Genomic DNA, 18,026 nt, shown 5'->3' with positions numbered 1-18,026 from the left:
CAGGATGAAAAACAACTTCAGTTTTATTAGCATAAATACCAAATGCACAGCGAAGCACAATTAAGTAGCTTGTACATTCATGTTTGACACTCTACAGGTGTTATGGTTACCTGTTCATGAGGTATTGCACATTTGAAAGTGTAAAATACTTACTAACTGCTCATGCGATAACTAAAACAGTTCTTCCACCAGCTGAAGAATGTCAAAGCTACAAATAGGTAATTTTGAATTACAAATCGGGAAAAAAAGCAAAAAATTAAAACAATTTGTGTATTATAACAAGCGATGTAATATGGATTTATATAAACAAATTTTGACAATTTTCAGGCACTCCACACTATTTGGCACCACAATCCAGGCAGCTTAAAGGCTATATGGCACACACATTTTCACAATGAAGCTCCATTGCTCTTCTCACATAAAAGGCACTACCAAAATCTCATTGCAGTGATAAGCACTATAGTCCGATACAACATTAGTCTTCCGAGACACTTCCCCCTCAAATACGGTTGTATACAAGCCTACCCCAATGGTCACGCACTCTGAACTGACTTCATGAGCCAGGCGGACGGTGACCCCGCCTTCAGAACATTGCCGTGGGTGAGCGGGACTGTTTCATTAGTTGTAGAGGCAATCAGCCATCACGATTCGGTTGTCAGAGCGAGGTTATCTTCAGAATTCTTAAGTGACATCTGACTATAATTGAGCATAATCACTATTCAATAAGTATTTAAATATAAAAATACTTATATATTAAATACTATTGACAAGATACGTCATTTCTGCCATGCAGGTAGACAGATACATTCAGTAACTTCCAATGGCACTTAAGTTATAAATAAAGTGAAACTATGCCAAAGCTACAAAAGTATATTTTGTTTTGTAAATAGGACAAAAGTATACAAAATAAAAGCCACCTAAATAATAACAAGCTTAGTGCTATAACATGCTTGGCAAGGCACCTTGTCCGATTCTCGTGTATAATACCCATCTTCTTCGGAGGATACGTCTACATTCATGTATGTGAACTGAGCGACTTTGTAAAGGCAAATCATAAATTACTAAAAAAGACAGGAAATAGTGTACAAACATGGTGCATGCAGCCTACAACATCTCGCAAAACAGGTCACGAGAAATGCATGCACTCATTCATGAACACTTCGACAGCTTTTTACTGGCAGTTAGGCGACAGATGTGACCAACTACTTTTACTGTAATAGAACTTTATTTAGTGAGGCTAAACACAAACTATTGAAATTTAACAGGAAAAACAATAGAAATGACAAATATCCATCTAACAAATGCATAGTGTACAGACTGTAGAAGTGGTATTGAAAATTGCAACCAGATGTACTAACGTTTATCTATGAGCCATTAGAGAAATTCAGGTGTCAAACAAGATATAATAGGCTCATGGAGAAATTAAACCAGTATTATTTATTGAAATCATGCATTAGAAATGCAGCCACACATGGTGCAAAAACTCTGCAATAATGCATACCAGGTAGAAAAAAGAAAGCATAGTTTTGAGCAAATACTTCCATTGCACTTGGCCCCTTCATGAGCAGTGCTTGTCACCGTCAGCAGTCATTGAAAGGGGAAACACTAGGTTTAACCAATGTTTTTGTGTATTCTTAAGGGAGCTTAAACAATATTTTGAAATAGGCCTGAATGTACTTTTAAACACCCATCAGCCAATACTAAACAAATACTGATGTCAACATAATCTTAAGCAGCTAAATGAGAAATCGCAGCTGCTCTATTCCATGTAAGGGCACATGAACATTTGTATGCAAAAAGTTCAACATCACGATGTACACGAAAACAAAGAGCGCTTTTGAGCAACTACTACAACCCAAAGTGCATTTTTTTACGTGATTGTTTACACCTATGAGGGAATCCAAAATGAAAGACAAAGTAAAATATCTTTGATCTATTTTTGTGGATGCATAGTAACTATTGAGAAATATGCCCAGACTTATTTGCAAGTGCCCATAGTAAAGAAACAGAAGAGTCTACAAAACTCTGAGTAAGCACATCAGAAGTAACACCGGCATCATTTCATGAAAGGGTGCATCAAAAACGCAGACGCTTCTCCACCAAAAAATGTGACGTCGAATGCATGCGAGAAGAATGTAAAGAAGGGCAGTTTTGAGCAAGTATATTCATCGCAGGTGCATTTTCTTCAGCAGGGCTCATCACAGATAAAAAACATTAAGAATGAGCAAGTACATTTTCAGTTATTATTCTGTTCCGGCAGCTAAAACAATATATAATGCACTCGGATGTACATGCAGCTTACTATAATCCTCGACCTGTTCATGTCTAGCAAGAACAAAGCCTCTCCAAGTTATTTCTTATTTACTCTGTCTGGCACGAGCTAACTCTACCTTAAGGCTGCTTCACATGCCGCGATTCCAGCAAAAAAAATCGTTCTGTTCGCGCTGTTCGCAACGGCTGCTGATGGCGGTTTCATTTCACATGGACCGCGAACGGTCCGCGATTTTCGCTCTACGACTGGAGCGGCGAGTTTTTGCTACCGCTCATTGTGACAGACACGAATGTAATGTAATAATATGTGCATTATGATATCATGAAGTCACCGTGAACGGTAACGAAGGGACCGCTTGTTTCATCATTTAAGAACACTTTTCAGTCTGACTTCATTTTAAAATGCACAGCATCGGCCATTACCAAAACAAACACGTCGACTCTATTTCGACGGGTTGGTCAGACCAGCCCTATTTCGACGGGTCCCGACCAAAAATCACTCCCGCCGCTGCCACCAGAGCGAAAATTTCCAACATGTTGGAAGCTCGTCGCGGACCGCTGCAGCGGGAGCGAACTGCCTTTTTTTGTCGCTGCGAGCGAATTCGTAGCCTCAAAATCGCTAGGTTTTGTATCATGTGAAACGGCCTTTAGGTCTACGAACTTCTAATAATATGCACTAAATTTAAGTTTCTACTGTAATCAGCAATGTGTTTACCCCCTGGAAACCCATTCCGTTAATGTCAACTAGACTGACAGGCTAGGCTTGTTTATTCTCTGATCCATTCTGCAGTCTTAATGGTAACTTCCCAAGCTCCTAATATTAGGACTGACATTTTCTGCTATTGCACACTCTGTGCTATGTAGCCTGCACTCACAAGATTCTGTGTCATCTTCCAGATCTCAGCCCGGTGTGTTCCTACTGTCAATATCGAACTATTGTGTAGATTTCGCTGCATTAAATTTGTTTAGTAGACCTCCTGCAAAAATTTGAGAATCCCTGCCGTTGGCACTACAGAGCATACTTATCATTTGATATATTTCTTTCTCCCGGATAGGCTCCTGTGATAATGAATGACCCAATACGCTTACACATGAACATTCAAGAGCAAGTGAAACATTAAAGCTGTCTACAAAACTCAAGCACTTATATGAGAAGTGGCACCACAAGTGTTCCATGAAAAGGGCACTAGGAATACAAAATCGCATTTACTGTATCTTGTCATGGGTCTGTGAGTGGTCATGAAGCACCTTCCATCATTAGACCATATCTCTGAATAAAGCTTGCTGCCAGCAGGAGAAAGAATAAATTATGGGAGCTCTGCAAATACAATTGAACCTCGTTATACCGAAGTTGCATGTTATAAAAAAATAACCTCAAGCCCAAAAATTTGCTATTAAGGCATATTCCTAACACTATATCTATTGCAAGACTATTCTTCATTTACTTCGTTATTACCAATATTTCACTATATCTGGGTTCATTATATCAAGGTTTCAGTACACATTTGTGACTTTGCTTGAAATTAGAATGCACACAAGTGAAACAGCACTGCAATTATTTACCACACAACAATATGGTGTTCCCAATGATGAACTCAAAATTTGGCAACAGCTGTCTATACAAAATCATGGAAATAAGTTTCCAGGGCGTATTTCAGCAGATATAAAGAATGCTCGCTTGCTGCGGACGGCCATAGATGTTCCGATAAAAGGTCGACAATAATCAAAACTAATGGAGGGAAAGGCAACAGTGTTATGAAAAGAAGCACGTTACATGCTGGCAAAACGGTGAGCTAAGCACATGAACGAAGTGCACACCTAAATGAATAAAGGCAGCTACGACCGCAGTCCCGTAGTGATGGCAGAATTTCAAGGGATGAGAGAGGACAATAAAGGAGCAGGAGATATTGCAGCTTCAGGCATACATACGCAGAAAATTGAAACGGACTTCCTAGCGGGTGAAAAATTGTGCCTTTGGTTTTTTGGTTGAACTCACAGAAACTATGTAGCTTCGACAGTTTGCTATGTTTCAGAAACACTTCGAATGACATTGCAAGAAACTCTAACAACTTAAATTTACAGATAAAGTTGTACCACAAGCATATATTGTAAATTTAGCACTAAAATAAGTAGCTACAATAATACTACATTGAATGTTGAAATATGCATCTCTTATTATCATGTTGTAGTTTTGGCAAGTAAAGCCCCACCATTCATTTTTACATATACTGACATGTAAAAGAAACAAGATGCTGTGTAATGCTTTAGAAAATACAAGTCTCTCTTTGGACCTGGAATTATTTATTTGTACATACTGGTGCCTACATTGAAGGTATGGCTTTAAAATTTATAGAGAAAGTGGTAACTTCGTAACGATCGAGCCTATGAGAAAGAATCTATTTTTCTTTCCGGCATTGTCTAAGACACCAACCGCAAATTTGTGGCTCCAGCGGGCCTCACCACCCTTTAAACGAATGACTTTCCTTAGTGCTCCAACTTACCCAAACAAGAGAGATAACCTCTAGCCAAGCTACTCACTCCTTCTCATTTCATCGTCCCTCTTCCCCGCTCCTAAAGACACTTGCCTCTACAAAGGCAGGCTGAAAATAGCATTCTGTTCATTTCTTCTTTCACAGGCCCCTCTATCTCTCTCTGCTGTAGTCTTCAAATAAACTGCAATTAGCTACCTTGTCTCCAAGGCATTTAAGGATAGATTTGTTTTAACTCACAATGAATACCACTTGTTCTTATCTTTAGGAGGCACATAATAATAATCATTAAGTACCGTTATACTTGTTACAAAACCAGCTTAAATGCGCAAATAGAATTTTCTTTCGAGATATAGGCAAAAACAGGAACAAAAAACATGTACTGGCCATTACTTATGCTTAGCCTATTATCTTCCTTAAATAGTACTACATATCACTCTTGCGGTCTTCGCCACTGCAGGAAGGAGTATAACAATTGAGGCACCCAAGGTGTATGCATGCACAAATACCTCGGCAATCCCTGATGGCACCAATTTCGCAATGTCACTGGTACAGAGTAGGATCAAGACTAGAAAGTATTATGTAAACCCCTGTAGGTTAAAAAAGTGCGCGTTCTCATTTTGTGGAAAAGCAAGAGCAGGCAATTTTGCAAAAGTATCATAGGTGTTGCTGACGCCCAAGTGTCTTACAAAACCATTTGGTCGTGTTCTGGCATGACAATTCCTGTTCTTTGTAAGCACTTAGTTTTAACGGTTCACTCCCTATTTATCACCTTAATAGAAAGTTCAGCTTGTCTAAACGTTTTTCACACTGAGCAAGTGGAAACTATCTTAAGAATATACGTGCTTCTGTTTTTTCATAATATTTTGATTTTATTCTGATATACTGTTCAAAAGCCCTGAGGTCCGCGAGCATGGTATTTTACAAGTTCACTACAGAGCTGGTCACGCTTTGTTATATTCCTAAATAAGTATTCTGTGAGCTAAGGTGTTCTTCTAGGTCTATACATATAATTTTCCCAAGCAAAGCATTCTAAATATACATTAAGAAACATTAAGATAAATTTACTACAGGTCACTTTTGCATTGTGGTCAATAGTGCAAATTATTCCACCAATTATATATTGACCAAATCCCACTGTGGTGCTTTGGTATGCTATTTGGTCATGGCCTGTACATTCAGTGAGTTTTGTCAAAAATGACATAAGTTATGCCGGAAAGACTCCAATCTTTCATGAGTACTGTCTTGTTACAATATATCAGATGTGTTTCTGCATATTGGAACATTGGCCCTTTCAACATACATACAAAATCACATGTGGCTGCCGATGTCACACAATGCTAACAGGAATAATGCTAACAAAGAAACACCACTAACAGGAAGAATGAGAACTTCAAGAATAGATCAAGTAAAGTATTGCTTGAATTAGTATTCTTAATCACTGCCTCTATGGCACTAATCCAACTGTTCTGCACAAGTGTGTTTACGACGGCCAGCGTCAATGCATTCTGGGAAACCATCGCAGAATTCGTGTTGCCACAAATATTTATAAATTTTTGGTTTTCAGTTGCAAAGGACGCCATCCACGCATGTGAAGAAAGCGTTCAGCCAATAATGTAATTACGTTTTTTTGTCGAATTGACCCAACTCTTGTTCGCTTTGCTAAGCTTGTTCTTATAATTTAAGCAAACATTGAGTTTGCAGAACAGAGTTCACACTATATTTTTTTCTTCCATCATCCTCTCTGCTGTTTCTTGGGGGTATTAGAACAACTCCAAAAGGCACAAATGTTGGCAGATGTCGCTTGCAAGTGACATGCTGGAGACGCTGAACCATTGTGAGCAAATGTAGAGGAAAGCCCCTGGCAAGTTCGCATAAATGACTGGATGCCCTTTCGGCACTTGCCAAACGAACCCTGGGAGAGATGCGAGTTACCGACCTGACATCCATTGCTTAGTGGCACCACGATAACACATGAAGGCACAATGTTCTTGTCCCGCAGCCATTCACACAATAAAACGCAACACAAATCTTACACTGAGAATTGTTGTGACGTCAGTCGCGGGGTTTGTATGCATGCTCTCAAGCTACTGCCAGTTGCGCATGCGCCGAGAGATAGCGTGTGTACATATACTGTCCACAGTATCTGGAGGGGTTATTCTGTTTTGTACTGTTTGTGTTGAGGCTGGCAGTGTGCGCCTCAGTAATAAAGATGTGATACCATGTGCCCGGTGTCGGGATATAACAACTGGCGACGAGGATGGGATCCGCCGCAGGCTTCTAGGAATCCCACTCTAACCCGCTTGAACTGAGTATGGCGACCACTGTCGGTAAGTTACCCGAGTTCCAACAAGAGGACGGTAACTTCGAGGTATACCTGGAGCGGTTCGAAGTATTTGCCGCGGCCAATGACATCGCGGAAGACAAGAAGCTTCCAATCTTTCTCACGGCTATAGGTGAGAAGGCCTACGTCACGCTTCGGAGCTTGCTGCTGCCTAAAACACCAGCTAAGACGTCATTCACGGAAGTTGTTGACGTTCTGAAGAAGCATTACGCTCCCAAGCACTTCGTGGTCACCGAAAGGTACCGTTTTCACCAGCGAAAGCAAGAGCCGCATGAGACTGTCGCAGACTTTATAGTCGAATTGAAGAAACCCGCGGCAACATGCGAATTCGGTGCCTTTTTGACCGAAGCATTGCGTGACCGGCTCGTCGCTGGAATACGTACCGAGGGAGTACGGTGCAGGCTATTGGCAATGCCAAACGAGGAAGTAACGTGGGAACGCGCATGCAGCGTAGTCATAGCCATGGAAGCGGCAACACAAGACATGAAAGAAATGCTGCAAACCAGTTCTAAAGGAGCAGCTGTAGAAACGGAGGACATCTACTGGCAACGGAAAATCTGACAACCGAGTAAAGCACCTTCGAGGGAAGCGCCGACGCAGTCCAGCTGGGACAAAGAAAATGGGGCAGCAAAAGTACAAACGAAAAGAATGCGTCATCGTTGCGGAGGACAGCATTCACCCGTGAGTTGCCGATTTCTGAACAGTACCTGTTATAGGTGTACAAAAAGGGGTCATGTTGCTAAAATGTGCAAATCTAAGCTTGTAAATAGAGTAGAGAGCGAAGAATGCGAGAAAGAAAATACTAACGAACTGCTATCTCTGTATAATACGAACCACAAAGAAGGTATGCCCGCCATTGTAATCAAGGTTTGCATAAATGATAAAGTGATACCCATGGAACTTGACACGGGCGCAGCGGTGTCAATAATGTCAGAAACAGAGTGTGCTAAACACTTCCCAAACGCCTCTTGCAGGCAAGCAAATGTCAAACTAGCTACGTACAATGGCACGACGGTCCCTACTGTTGGTATTATGGATGTAAAGGTGCAATACCAAGACCAGTGTTTCGAACTGCCACTTGTCATAGCGAAAGAAACGCAGGGTGCTAGAATGCCCACGTTGTTTGGCCGAGATTGGCTTTCTAAAATCAAAATAAATTGGCAGGAAGTATTTTCAGTAAATGTGGTGGCTAAGGAGGCATTGCTTGCTGAGAAATTTCCCGAAGTGTTTGGCGCGGGTTTTGGTACAATTAAGGGATTCGAATGCAGCATTGAATTGAAGGATGACGCGCGCCCTGTCTTTATGAAAGCGCGACCAGTGCCATACGCTTTGCGCGAGCGCGTTGAACAAGAATTGGTCAAGCTAGAAAAAGCTGGAGTCATATATTAGGTCAGACATAGTCCATGGGCAACGCCTCTTGTGATTGTTCCAAAAAAGAACACTCAAGAACTGAGATTATGTGGCGACTATCGCGTCACAGTAAACCCAGCCATCAAGGTCGATCAGTATCCCTTGCCACTTCCTGAAGACATATTCGCAAATCTTCAGGGTGGAACTGTGTTTTCTATCATAGACCTCTCAAAAGCGTACTTGCAACTCGAACTAAACAAACAAGCGCAGGAACTGCTCACTATTAACACCCACCTAGGTCTGTTTAGATTCCGCCGCTTGCCGTATGGCGTAGCGTGCGCACCAGCTATTTTCCAGGCGGTCATGGACCAGATACTGCGTAATCTGCCTGGAACCGCATGCTACATTGATGATGTAGTCATCGCTGGTGAGAACGACGGGCAGTGTTATGAAAGGGTGGAGCAAGTTCTTCAACGCCTAAGTAAACACGGCGTAAAAGTGAACGCAAGGAAATGCAGCTTCTTTCAGCAACGCGTCACATACTTGGGACACGAGATCAACAAGCACGGCTTACACCCAACAGCGGAAAAAGTTGAAGCTATCAAAAAAGCGCCAAGGCCCACTAACGTGAGTCAGTTGAAGGCCTTTTTAGGTTTGATTAATTACTACGGAAAATTTTTGCCAAATTTAGCATCGATCTTGGAACCACTGCACAACTTGTTGCGAAAAGAAACTACATGGCACTGGTCACGCGAATGTAATGAAGCATTCGAAAGATGCAAAGAACTGTTGACTGATAAGACTGTGTTGCAGTTGTATGACGTAAAAAAAGAAATCTGGATCACATGTGATGCTTCTGATTACGGGTTAGGGGCTGCGCTATCGCACTTGGTGAACGGTGAGGAAAAGCCGGTTTCTTTTGCTTCGCGGTCATTATCAGCGGCCGAACGTAACTATGGGCAGATTGAGAAAGAAGCACTTAGTATTGTGTTTGCTGTAAAAAAATTTCATAAGTACCTTTACGAACGGCCCTTTAACATAATAACTGATCACCAACCTTTGACAATTTTGTTTGACCCTAAACGGCAGGGCAGTGCAGTAGCCACGGCACGAGTGCATCGTTGGCTGACGTTTTTGGCCGACTACACCTATAGAATCAAACACAAACCAGGATCAGCTATCCAGCATGCAGACGCATTGTCCCGTTTACCGTTACCTGACACAGGTAGCAAGTGCGAAGAAATCTTCTACTTTTCAGCACTAAACGACTTGCCTTTAACGTCAAATGATGTCAGTCGAGAAACAGGATGCGATAAAGTGCTGAGGGCTGTACGCGATATGATCTGGCATGGATGGCCCAAGACCGTGTCGGAGCAGCTAAAGCCGTTCTGGGTACGCCGGCTCGAGCTCAGTGTAGACAACGGGTGCGTTATATGGACAAACAGAGTGGTAGTACCGGAATCATTGCACAAGAATGTTTTGCAGTTGCTGCACGAGCAGCACTTGGGTATAACCCGAATGAAAGCATTAGCGAGGTCAGTAGTATGGTGGCCGGGAATGGACAAAGCCCTCGAAAACACAGTGCGCAAATGTGCAATATGCCAAACGGTTTTCCCTGCAGCTCAACCCGTACCCGTGTCCTCGTGGCAAATATGCCAGAATCCGTGGGAGCGTGTGCATTTAGACTTCGCTGAAGAAAAGAGAAGGATGTTTCTCCTCGCTATCGACACCTATTCCAAATGGCTTGAAATTAAGATAATGAGTGTAACCACCGCGGCGAAGACCGTTGAAGTAGTGCGTTCATGGTTCGCGGCGCATGGCCTTCCGCTGGAGGTAGTGACGGACAACGGGCCGCAGTTTCGGGCAGCTGAGTTCAAAGAATTCCTTCAAGCTAATGGTGTGAGGCACACACTAACGCCGCCGTACCATCCGCAGTCTAACGGTGCGGCGGAGCGCGCAGTTCAGACAACAAAAAAAGCACTGCTCAAACAAGTGCTAGAAGACTCGGAAAAGGGCACAAACAGAACACTGCAACACAGGATAGATAACTTCGTGTTTTGTTATCGAACCACACCTCACACTTTCACGGGAAGAACCCCTGCTGAATTATTTGTGAGAAGGAAGCTGCGGACCCAATTGTCGCTGCTGCGCCCGGACGTAACAAATCAGATGAGAGCTAAGACCGAAGAAATAAAAAAGTCTGCTGACAGGCTCCGAGGTTCACCTCGAGTGTTTGCTGTTGGTGATCGTGTACTGGTGCGTTCTGTGCGTGGGCAACTTGTGAACTGGTGGCCTGGAGAAGTGACGTGTGTGAAATCCTCTTCGACGTATTTAGTGTATGTGCGAAACAAAGTGCGGTTTGTGCACGCGGACCACTTGCGACCATCGGACATCGAACCGACGGCACAACAGGACCCACCACCGGAAGTGGAACTACCACATGCATCGGACATCACAAATGCTACATCGACAACCAACCAAAGCTCAGATTCGTCGTCACCCACGAGACTCTCACTTCCCGAAAATCGTGAGCAGCCGGTTCCCTTACGACGTAGCACAAGGCAACGGCGCCCACCTGAGCGCCTGACTTATGATAGTTTCTAAAATTGTGCGTGAAGGAAGTGTTGTGACGTCAGTCGCGGGGTTTGTATGCATGCTCTCAAGCTACTGCCAGTTGCGCATGCGCCGAGAGATAGCGTGTGTACATATACTGTCCACAGTATCTGGAGGGGTTATTCTGTTTTGTACTGTTTGTGTTGAGGCTGGCAGTGTGCGCCTCAGTAATAAAGATGTGATACCATGTGCCCGGTGTCGGGATATAACAAGAATCACCCCGGCCAAGCAAGCAGTGGGAAACTATGCTATTTAAATTAAAGCCTGCTCACCCCATGAGCAAGGAAGCTAATGGAGGGACGCATTTTCCAGCTCCCCTACCACCTTTGACACCAGCTGGGACACTTCTATGAAGTTTCTCGATCTCTCTTTCTCCAGCCACCATTGCTCAGTGACACCAACACAACAGACTAAGGCACATATGTTGATAGGCATGCTAGAGAAATGACGAGCTAGGCATAATGAACTGTTGTTGATAGCAGATGCAGAGGGAAGCCCCTGGCGAGTTAGTTTCAAAGGCTGGATGTCGTATCAGCATTCGCCAGTCGAACACTTGGAGTGATGCAAGTTACCGGTCTTGTTTGACATCCATTTCTTAGTGGCACCAAAACAACACATAAAGGCACACTGTCCCAGGTACTGTTGCTAAGTGGCACCAACACAGACGAAGGCACAAGTGTGCGCAGGCGTCACTTGCAAGTGACGTGCTAGAGACGCTGAACCGCTGTATGTAGATGTAGGGGGAAGTCCTCTGGCAAGCTGGCATCAGTGGCTGGATGCTCTTTCGGCACTTGCCAACCGAACGCTGTGAGTTAAGCAAGTTGCCAGTCTTGCCTGACAATGCCAGGTGATGAGAAAACCTGGCCATTGCCTACAATAGCTTCAAAAAAGGAACTCTGTTGTCCACCTCTCCCACATACTGGTCTTCTTTTTTTGCCACGACTCAGCTCTACAGAGCTGTTGCCCATGCTTCTTTCCCAAACCAGCGGGAAGAATGTATTGATTCGGCACGATCCCGCTGGCCTATAGAGCAGTGGCTTGTAGTTTCCATCATTTTTAGCTTCTTGCATGGTGCACTTTACAAATGTGCACTACCCTCACCATAAACATCTTGCTTGTACAACGAGGCAAACTGCATAGTTAAGAAAAAGCAATTTACCTTCCTCCACAGCTATTCTCCGTAAGCCGCAATCACACCATGAATTTACAACGTTAGCCGGGAACTGTGCTGAAGTCCCTCAACAAGACATTCCAGCTTTGAAATTTCTTGAGCCCTCTTTCAAAACTTTTTAGTGCCTTCTGACACTTAACATTTTTATAACTTTACCACATGACTGCATTGCATCGGAGACTTGAACAGATTTTGTAAACTTATGAAGCCTGAACGACAAGTTCAAGAAGGGAAGGCAAAGTGCAATCAACTTTGATGAAAATGAAGTGAATGTCCTTATCAGGTAGCAGATTTGTAGCAGAAACATCGCTCTAACTATCAACAGGGCTCATTAGCAGCGTTCATTGTCAGCAGACTCATTGTTGCGTCCTCGGCACGTTTTGAATGGAGAGCACAGGCAACGTTTTACACAGCATAAAATACTGCTTTCACTTGCTCTTGCAGTAAAGCCCGGGTTGAAGTAGAGCTCCTTTTTCCAACCATATGCTTCCTTGCTAGGTGTCTGCTTGCTGCCGTCAGGAGCAGTACGAGCCATCACATCCTTGCAAACGAGCTTCATTAGCATATCCAGTTCTGAGGTGCCAGCGTACTTGCAAAAAACATTGTACACAGATAATAAAAACCAGGAACCAACACCCTCGATGTAAAACGCCAGACTGCCAGGCGTGGTTGCATAAGCAATGTAAATGTCCGACCAGGTGGCTCTGCGCTCCTCTCTCATCAGCGACGGCATGGGTGCCCCAGGCAATGTAATTATAGTATCAGCCTGGCACCCAGTCATTCTTTTTCTAGCGCAGTGCTCACCTGCATAGAAACAAGACCATCATCACAATAAATGCACAATCTGCTGCTTTACTAAAAGACAATCAACAGTGAGAAATGATGACAGTAATGGTGTGGCCATGCCAGCAGGAAATGTGCCATCGAGTGCACCAATCACCAAAGCCAAGGGAAGTGTCGAAAGCACATGGCTCTTCTGCTGAACACGGTGCCCGTCATAATTGACTAACTGATAAGAATGGAGTTGCGTTTTTTTCATCGTTAGCTAATAGTAGGGCCAACCTGTTGAAGCTTCATTCTCTAGAATAGAACTATAACTCCCTTCAACTATTTTTAAAAATTTATTAGATTACAATACCATATACTTCTGTAAAAATAATTTTGCAAATACACTCAAACCTCATAATAACAAAGTTGCGTCTTACACGAAAATAAGTTTGTTATATCTGAAGATTTGTTATAAAGGTAAATTCCTAACATTGTGAGACTGTTCTTCATTATAACCGATGTTTCATCATATCTGGGTTAGTTATAACGAGGTTTAAGCATATGCTAGAGTAATTCATCGCTTCTACATTAATTTTTGCATAATTTTTGTTAACAGTGCACAAATTTAGTGAACAGGACAAGCTGACTTGGTGTCACGGACAGCCATTTTTGGCGACGCCGCATCACGGCCATTAACGAGCGCCGTACTCCCCCACTGACCGTGGGAACGGCGGGCGCATGAAAGAGAGCCGATAAGTGCAGAATGAGGTGCTCTTCTTCGAACATTGCCGCCGACGTTTGATCCTTTGTAACTGCGGCGGCGTCTGCAGGGTCGTGGAAGGCCGCGATGTACCCCGAACAAGAATTAGACTACGAGACGCACCGGCTGAGAGCCAAACAGTCTGACCGTTCCCACGGGGAAAATCGTGAGAAAACCTCTGGTGGCCAAGCCGTATGACAACACCCCAACAGGTTGTCACTCTCGCTAGTTGAGGGCCCTATCCTGGTTAAAAAGGGGTGGGGTCAATATACTTTTTGGAATGAAACGCGCATGATTGGACCCATGTAGAGGCCTCTTGTCCCCAAAGGAGAGAGCGAGGAGACACGAGGGGGATTTAAGCGCAGGATTTTGCCCTGCTAGGCAGACTAGTCGATGACCAACATGGTGTAGAAACAGATCAACAAGTATCTCTTCTAGAAGTTTTTAGTGTGGCTCTGTATCGGCTGGCCACCTAAACCTAGCCGTTCCTCTAGTTGTGACGCGATATTAACGTCTGGAACGTAGACATTAGGACTTCGCCTCGTGTTAGCTCAACCTGCCCGAAGTTACCTGCAACCTGCAAGCACTAGCCTCCCGGAGCCACCAGCGTTGCAACACCGCCGACATCGCAGTCGTGCCAGAACTCTCTTCGACTTCTCGCATCCGATCTTCGGAGACGCAACGCTGCCGGTCATCACACATATGCCTTCACCTGTTTATATCTTCGAACTTTCTCCTCCGTCGTTCTATTGTTGTTAGTTTGTGTAGTTTGTAATAGTTCTCTCTCGTAAGCTGATTTTTTGTTTTTATATATTTTTTAGTTGTATCAAGTGTTGATGTATTTTGTTAGTTGTATTGAAGTGTTGTACTAGATCCCGTGTGCTGCAATATCACTAGAGTAAAGTTTGTTTTGTTTTCTCACGTCTCTGATCTCTTCCCTGTCTCTGCTTGCGTACGGAACGAACTAACTTGCTGTCATTCCCGTCGCCGACTTCCCGCTGGCGAGGCTAAAGTGGCAGCTTGTAACAAAACTATTGCCCCCCACTTTCAGAATGTTATTCATAACATTTGCTCACACGAGGGGAATTTTTCGACAACAAGGAACAAAACACCACCAACAAGGGAGACATGAGGACTGTCTCTCTCGTACACAACATAAATAGGCAGAGTGCATCAAAGTAACAACAAAAGGAAAAAAACAATTGTTAGGGTGTCAGCTTCAGCTACACGCAACAATATCAATGCGCCATACAAACAAGAAAAAGAAATAGCCGTGTACGGCAGCCATCAATACAGAATACACTGCACGAATGTATACTACGAAACAAAACGGAACAGGTGCACTCCTCTACTGTAGTGAAATCCTTCAATGTGCATTACATGTAAAAACAACCAATGCACCAAGCAAAAAGAAAATAACTCAAAATACACTTCTTGTACAATGAAATATGCACATACAAACAGAAAACAAACGACGAAAGGAAAAAAAAATAACATGCTCATAGACCTCAAGAACTATATCTGGCTTAAGTAATCGGCTCCCATGTTTTTGCTACTCTTAATATGCATAATGATGAACTGGTACTCTTGGAGTAGTAAACTCCATCGAAGTACTCGAGCGTTCAGCTGTTTTGCCCGTTGGATATAACTCAGAGGCTAGTGGTCTGTCTGGACACAAAAATGTACTCCATATAAGTACATGGAGAATTTCTGAATTCCCCATACCAATGCGAGACATTCGCGTTCGATGGTACTATAGGAAGCCTCCCGTGAAAGCAGCTTTCGGCTGGCATAAGCTGTGGGGTGGAGCTTGCCTTCGTGGGCCTGCATGAGCACGGCTTCGAGACTTGTGTCCGATGCGTCCATTTGAAGTACGAATGATTGGTGCAAATTTGGTAGCCGTAGTATCGGCTCCGCAGAGACATGTTGTTTGAGACTTTGAAAAGCCTCCTCGTGGGGTGCTGTCCATCTCACCGAGTTAGCTTCGCCCTTCCGGGTTAAATCTGTAAGGGCAGCGCTGACTTCTGCGTAATTCGGGATAAATTCTCGATAGTACCCGGTCAAACCAAGGAAGGCGCGCACTTGTCGCTTGGTTGAAGGACGTGGTGCAGCTTCGATTTTGTCGAGTGTTTTCCCCAGCGGTTGCAATGTGCCCCTGCCAACTCGGTGTCCCAAGAAATCGATTTGTTCCACACCAAGTTCGCATTTACTGGGGCGCACTGTAAACCCGGCCCTCTGTATACGCTCAAAAAGCAGTCCCAGAGACCTCAGGTGCTCTTCCCATGTCTCAGTGGCTACCAGAACATCATCGTAGTAATGGTCCACATCGGGTATACCTTCCGCAACCTTCCGCATCAAGTTAGCAAATACAGCAGGCGCTGTCTTGATGCCGAATGGCATGAAGCGGAACTGATATAGTCCCGATGTCGTCGAGAAGGCTGTCTTTGCTTTGGACTCTTCAGTCAGCGGGATCTGCCAATAGCCCTTCACGAAGTCGAGCTTCGAGAAATACTTCTTCCTTCCCACTGTAGCAAACACCGTGTCAGTTCTTGTCGTAGGTTCGGAGTTCTTGTCGTAGGTTCGGACCAGAACTTTGTTCAGGCGTCGAAAATCGGTACACAGTCGATTTGTACCGTCGGGTTTCTTTACCAAAATGACTGGCGAATTATAAGGTGACTCTGATTTCTCAATGATGCCGAGCTTTTCCCTCTCCCGCACCTCTTTCTCTACACGTTCCCGCATTGCAAAGGGAAGAGGGTATTGTTTCACGTGGACGAGGTTACTCGTGGTGAATTCGAGGTTGCAGTGGACCCAGTCAGTTTTGCCCGGGACATTCGAGAAAATACGAGCATGTTCCCTGATAATTCTTTGCGGCTGTCCGATCTGCTGAGCATCCAGTTTGTCGGAGAGCTTCACGTCTTCTTCCCCTTCTACTTTCAGCCAGTCAGGGGTTGGAATATTCTCGTCCTCGCTCGATTCCACAACACCAAATGTCACGTTGCACACCTTGGTGGAGGGGCTATCCCCCTACTCGTATCTTTTCAGTAAGTTGGCGTGGAAGATTTTTCTGCCGCCAGCCGTGTCTACGAGTAGTCAGCTTCACCTTTCTTTTCCCAGACTTCAAAAGGGCCCTTCCATTGCAGCAGCAGCTTGTTCGTGTCTGTGGGAAGTAAAATCAGTACCTTGTCTCCGGTGTTGAAACTCCGCTCCTTCGCCTTTAGATTGTACAGCTTCGTGTATCGTGCTTCGGCTTTTTCCAACTCCTCGTGTGCCAGGCGGCCCGTTTCCTCCAAACGGTTCCGAAGGTCGAAGACATGCTGGTACATCGTCTTAGCTTCTTCAGTCAAGTCGGCGTTCGTCCACAGCTCCTTCAGTATCGCCAAGGGTCCTCTCACATGGCGGCCGTAGAGAAGCTTGAAGGGTGAAAACCCCATACTGGCCTGCGGAACCTCCCTATAGGCAAAAAGGAGAGGTGCCAGGTAGCGGTCCCAATCTCTCGGTTTTTCGGTGCACATGCGCTTCAACATTAATTTTAAGGTGCCGTTGAATTTTTCCACCAAGCCATTCGCCATGGGGTGATATGGGGCAGTGTCGAGCTGGCGCACGGAAAGAAGCCGCGCTACTTCCTTCATCAGGTCCGACGTGAAGTTCGTGCCACGGTCGCTCAGTACCTCGCGGGGGACGCCAAATCGGGAGAACATCTCGACCAGGGCTTCAGCCACTCGCTCAGTTTCGATACTTGGGAGCGCCACTGCGTCTGGATACCGGGCGGCATAATCCATCAAAGTCAAAATGTATCAGTTCCCATGCTTTGAGGGCGGGTGAATCGGTCCCACTATATCGATCGCCACTTGCTTGAACAGGGTGTCGATTATGGGTGCCCTCCCTAGTGGAATATGTGGTACACGGCCCTTTGGTATGGTGCGCTGACAAATGTCACATGAGGCGACGAACCTTTTTATGTCAGCTGTGATGCCTGGCCAAAAGAACTCCTCCGAGATCCGGTCCTTGGTTTTCTGCTTGCCCAAGTGTCCTGCCATTATACCATCATGTGCTGTTTTTTAGCTTCCCAGTGGCAGTGCGGAACGACTAATTGGCGTACAAGCCGTCCATTGGCCTCTGTGTACTGTTGGTACAGCACTCCCTGTTCTTGTTTATACACGACGCTTCCCTTCTCATTTCGGCAAGTTTGCTTCCTGCCGATCTTCTCAAAACACTGTTTGAGTGTCGCATCTCCCCTCTGCTCGCAGCCATAGTTAT

At 44.5% G+C, this 18,026-nt stretch overlaps 1 protein-coding gene across 8 annotated transcripts in view; it reads right to left on the bottom strand.

Moving 5' to 3' along the window:
* Nucleotides 1-18,026, bottom strand: part of LOC142804149 (caspase-2-like) — a 161,672-nt gene that overhangs the window by 60,945 nt on the left and 82,701 nt on the right. For 6 of the 8 annotated variants that reach the window (XM_075890756.1, XM_075890758.1, XM_075890760.1 and 3 more), the window contains one exon: nucleotides 6-13,042. The exons of the other annotated variants lie outside the window; for them this stretch is intronic. In XM_075890756.1, coding sequence (XP_075746871.1) covers nucleotides 12,570-13,042 — 473 coding nt within the window. In that variant the 3' untranslated portion in view covers nucleotides 6-12,569. Of the gene's footprint in view, nucleotides 1-5; nucleotides 13,043-18,026 lie in introns of those variants that run through there. 8 annotated transcript variants of the gene reach the window in all.

The sequence above is a fragment of the Rhipicephalus microplus genome, chromosome 3 (assembly GCF_043290135.1).
Source record: "Rhipicephalus microplus isolate Deutch F79 chromosome 3, USDA_Rmic, whole genome shotgun sequence".
Lineage (NCBI taxonomy): Eukaryota > Metazoa > Arthropoda > Arachnida > Ixodida > Ixodidae > Rhipicephalus > Rhipicephalus microplus.
The sequence above is the reverse complement of the archived record's forward strand: the minus strand, read 5'-3'. Positions and strand labels throughout refer to the sequence as shown.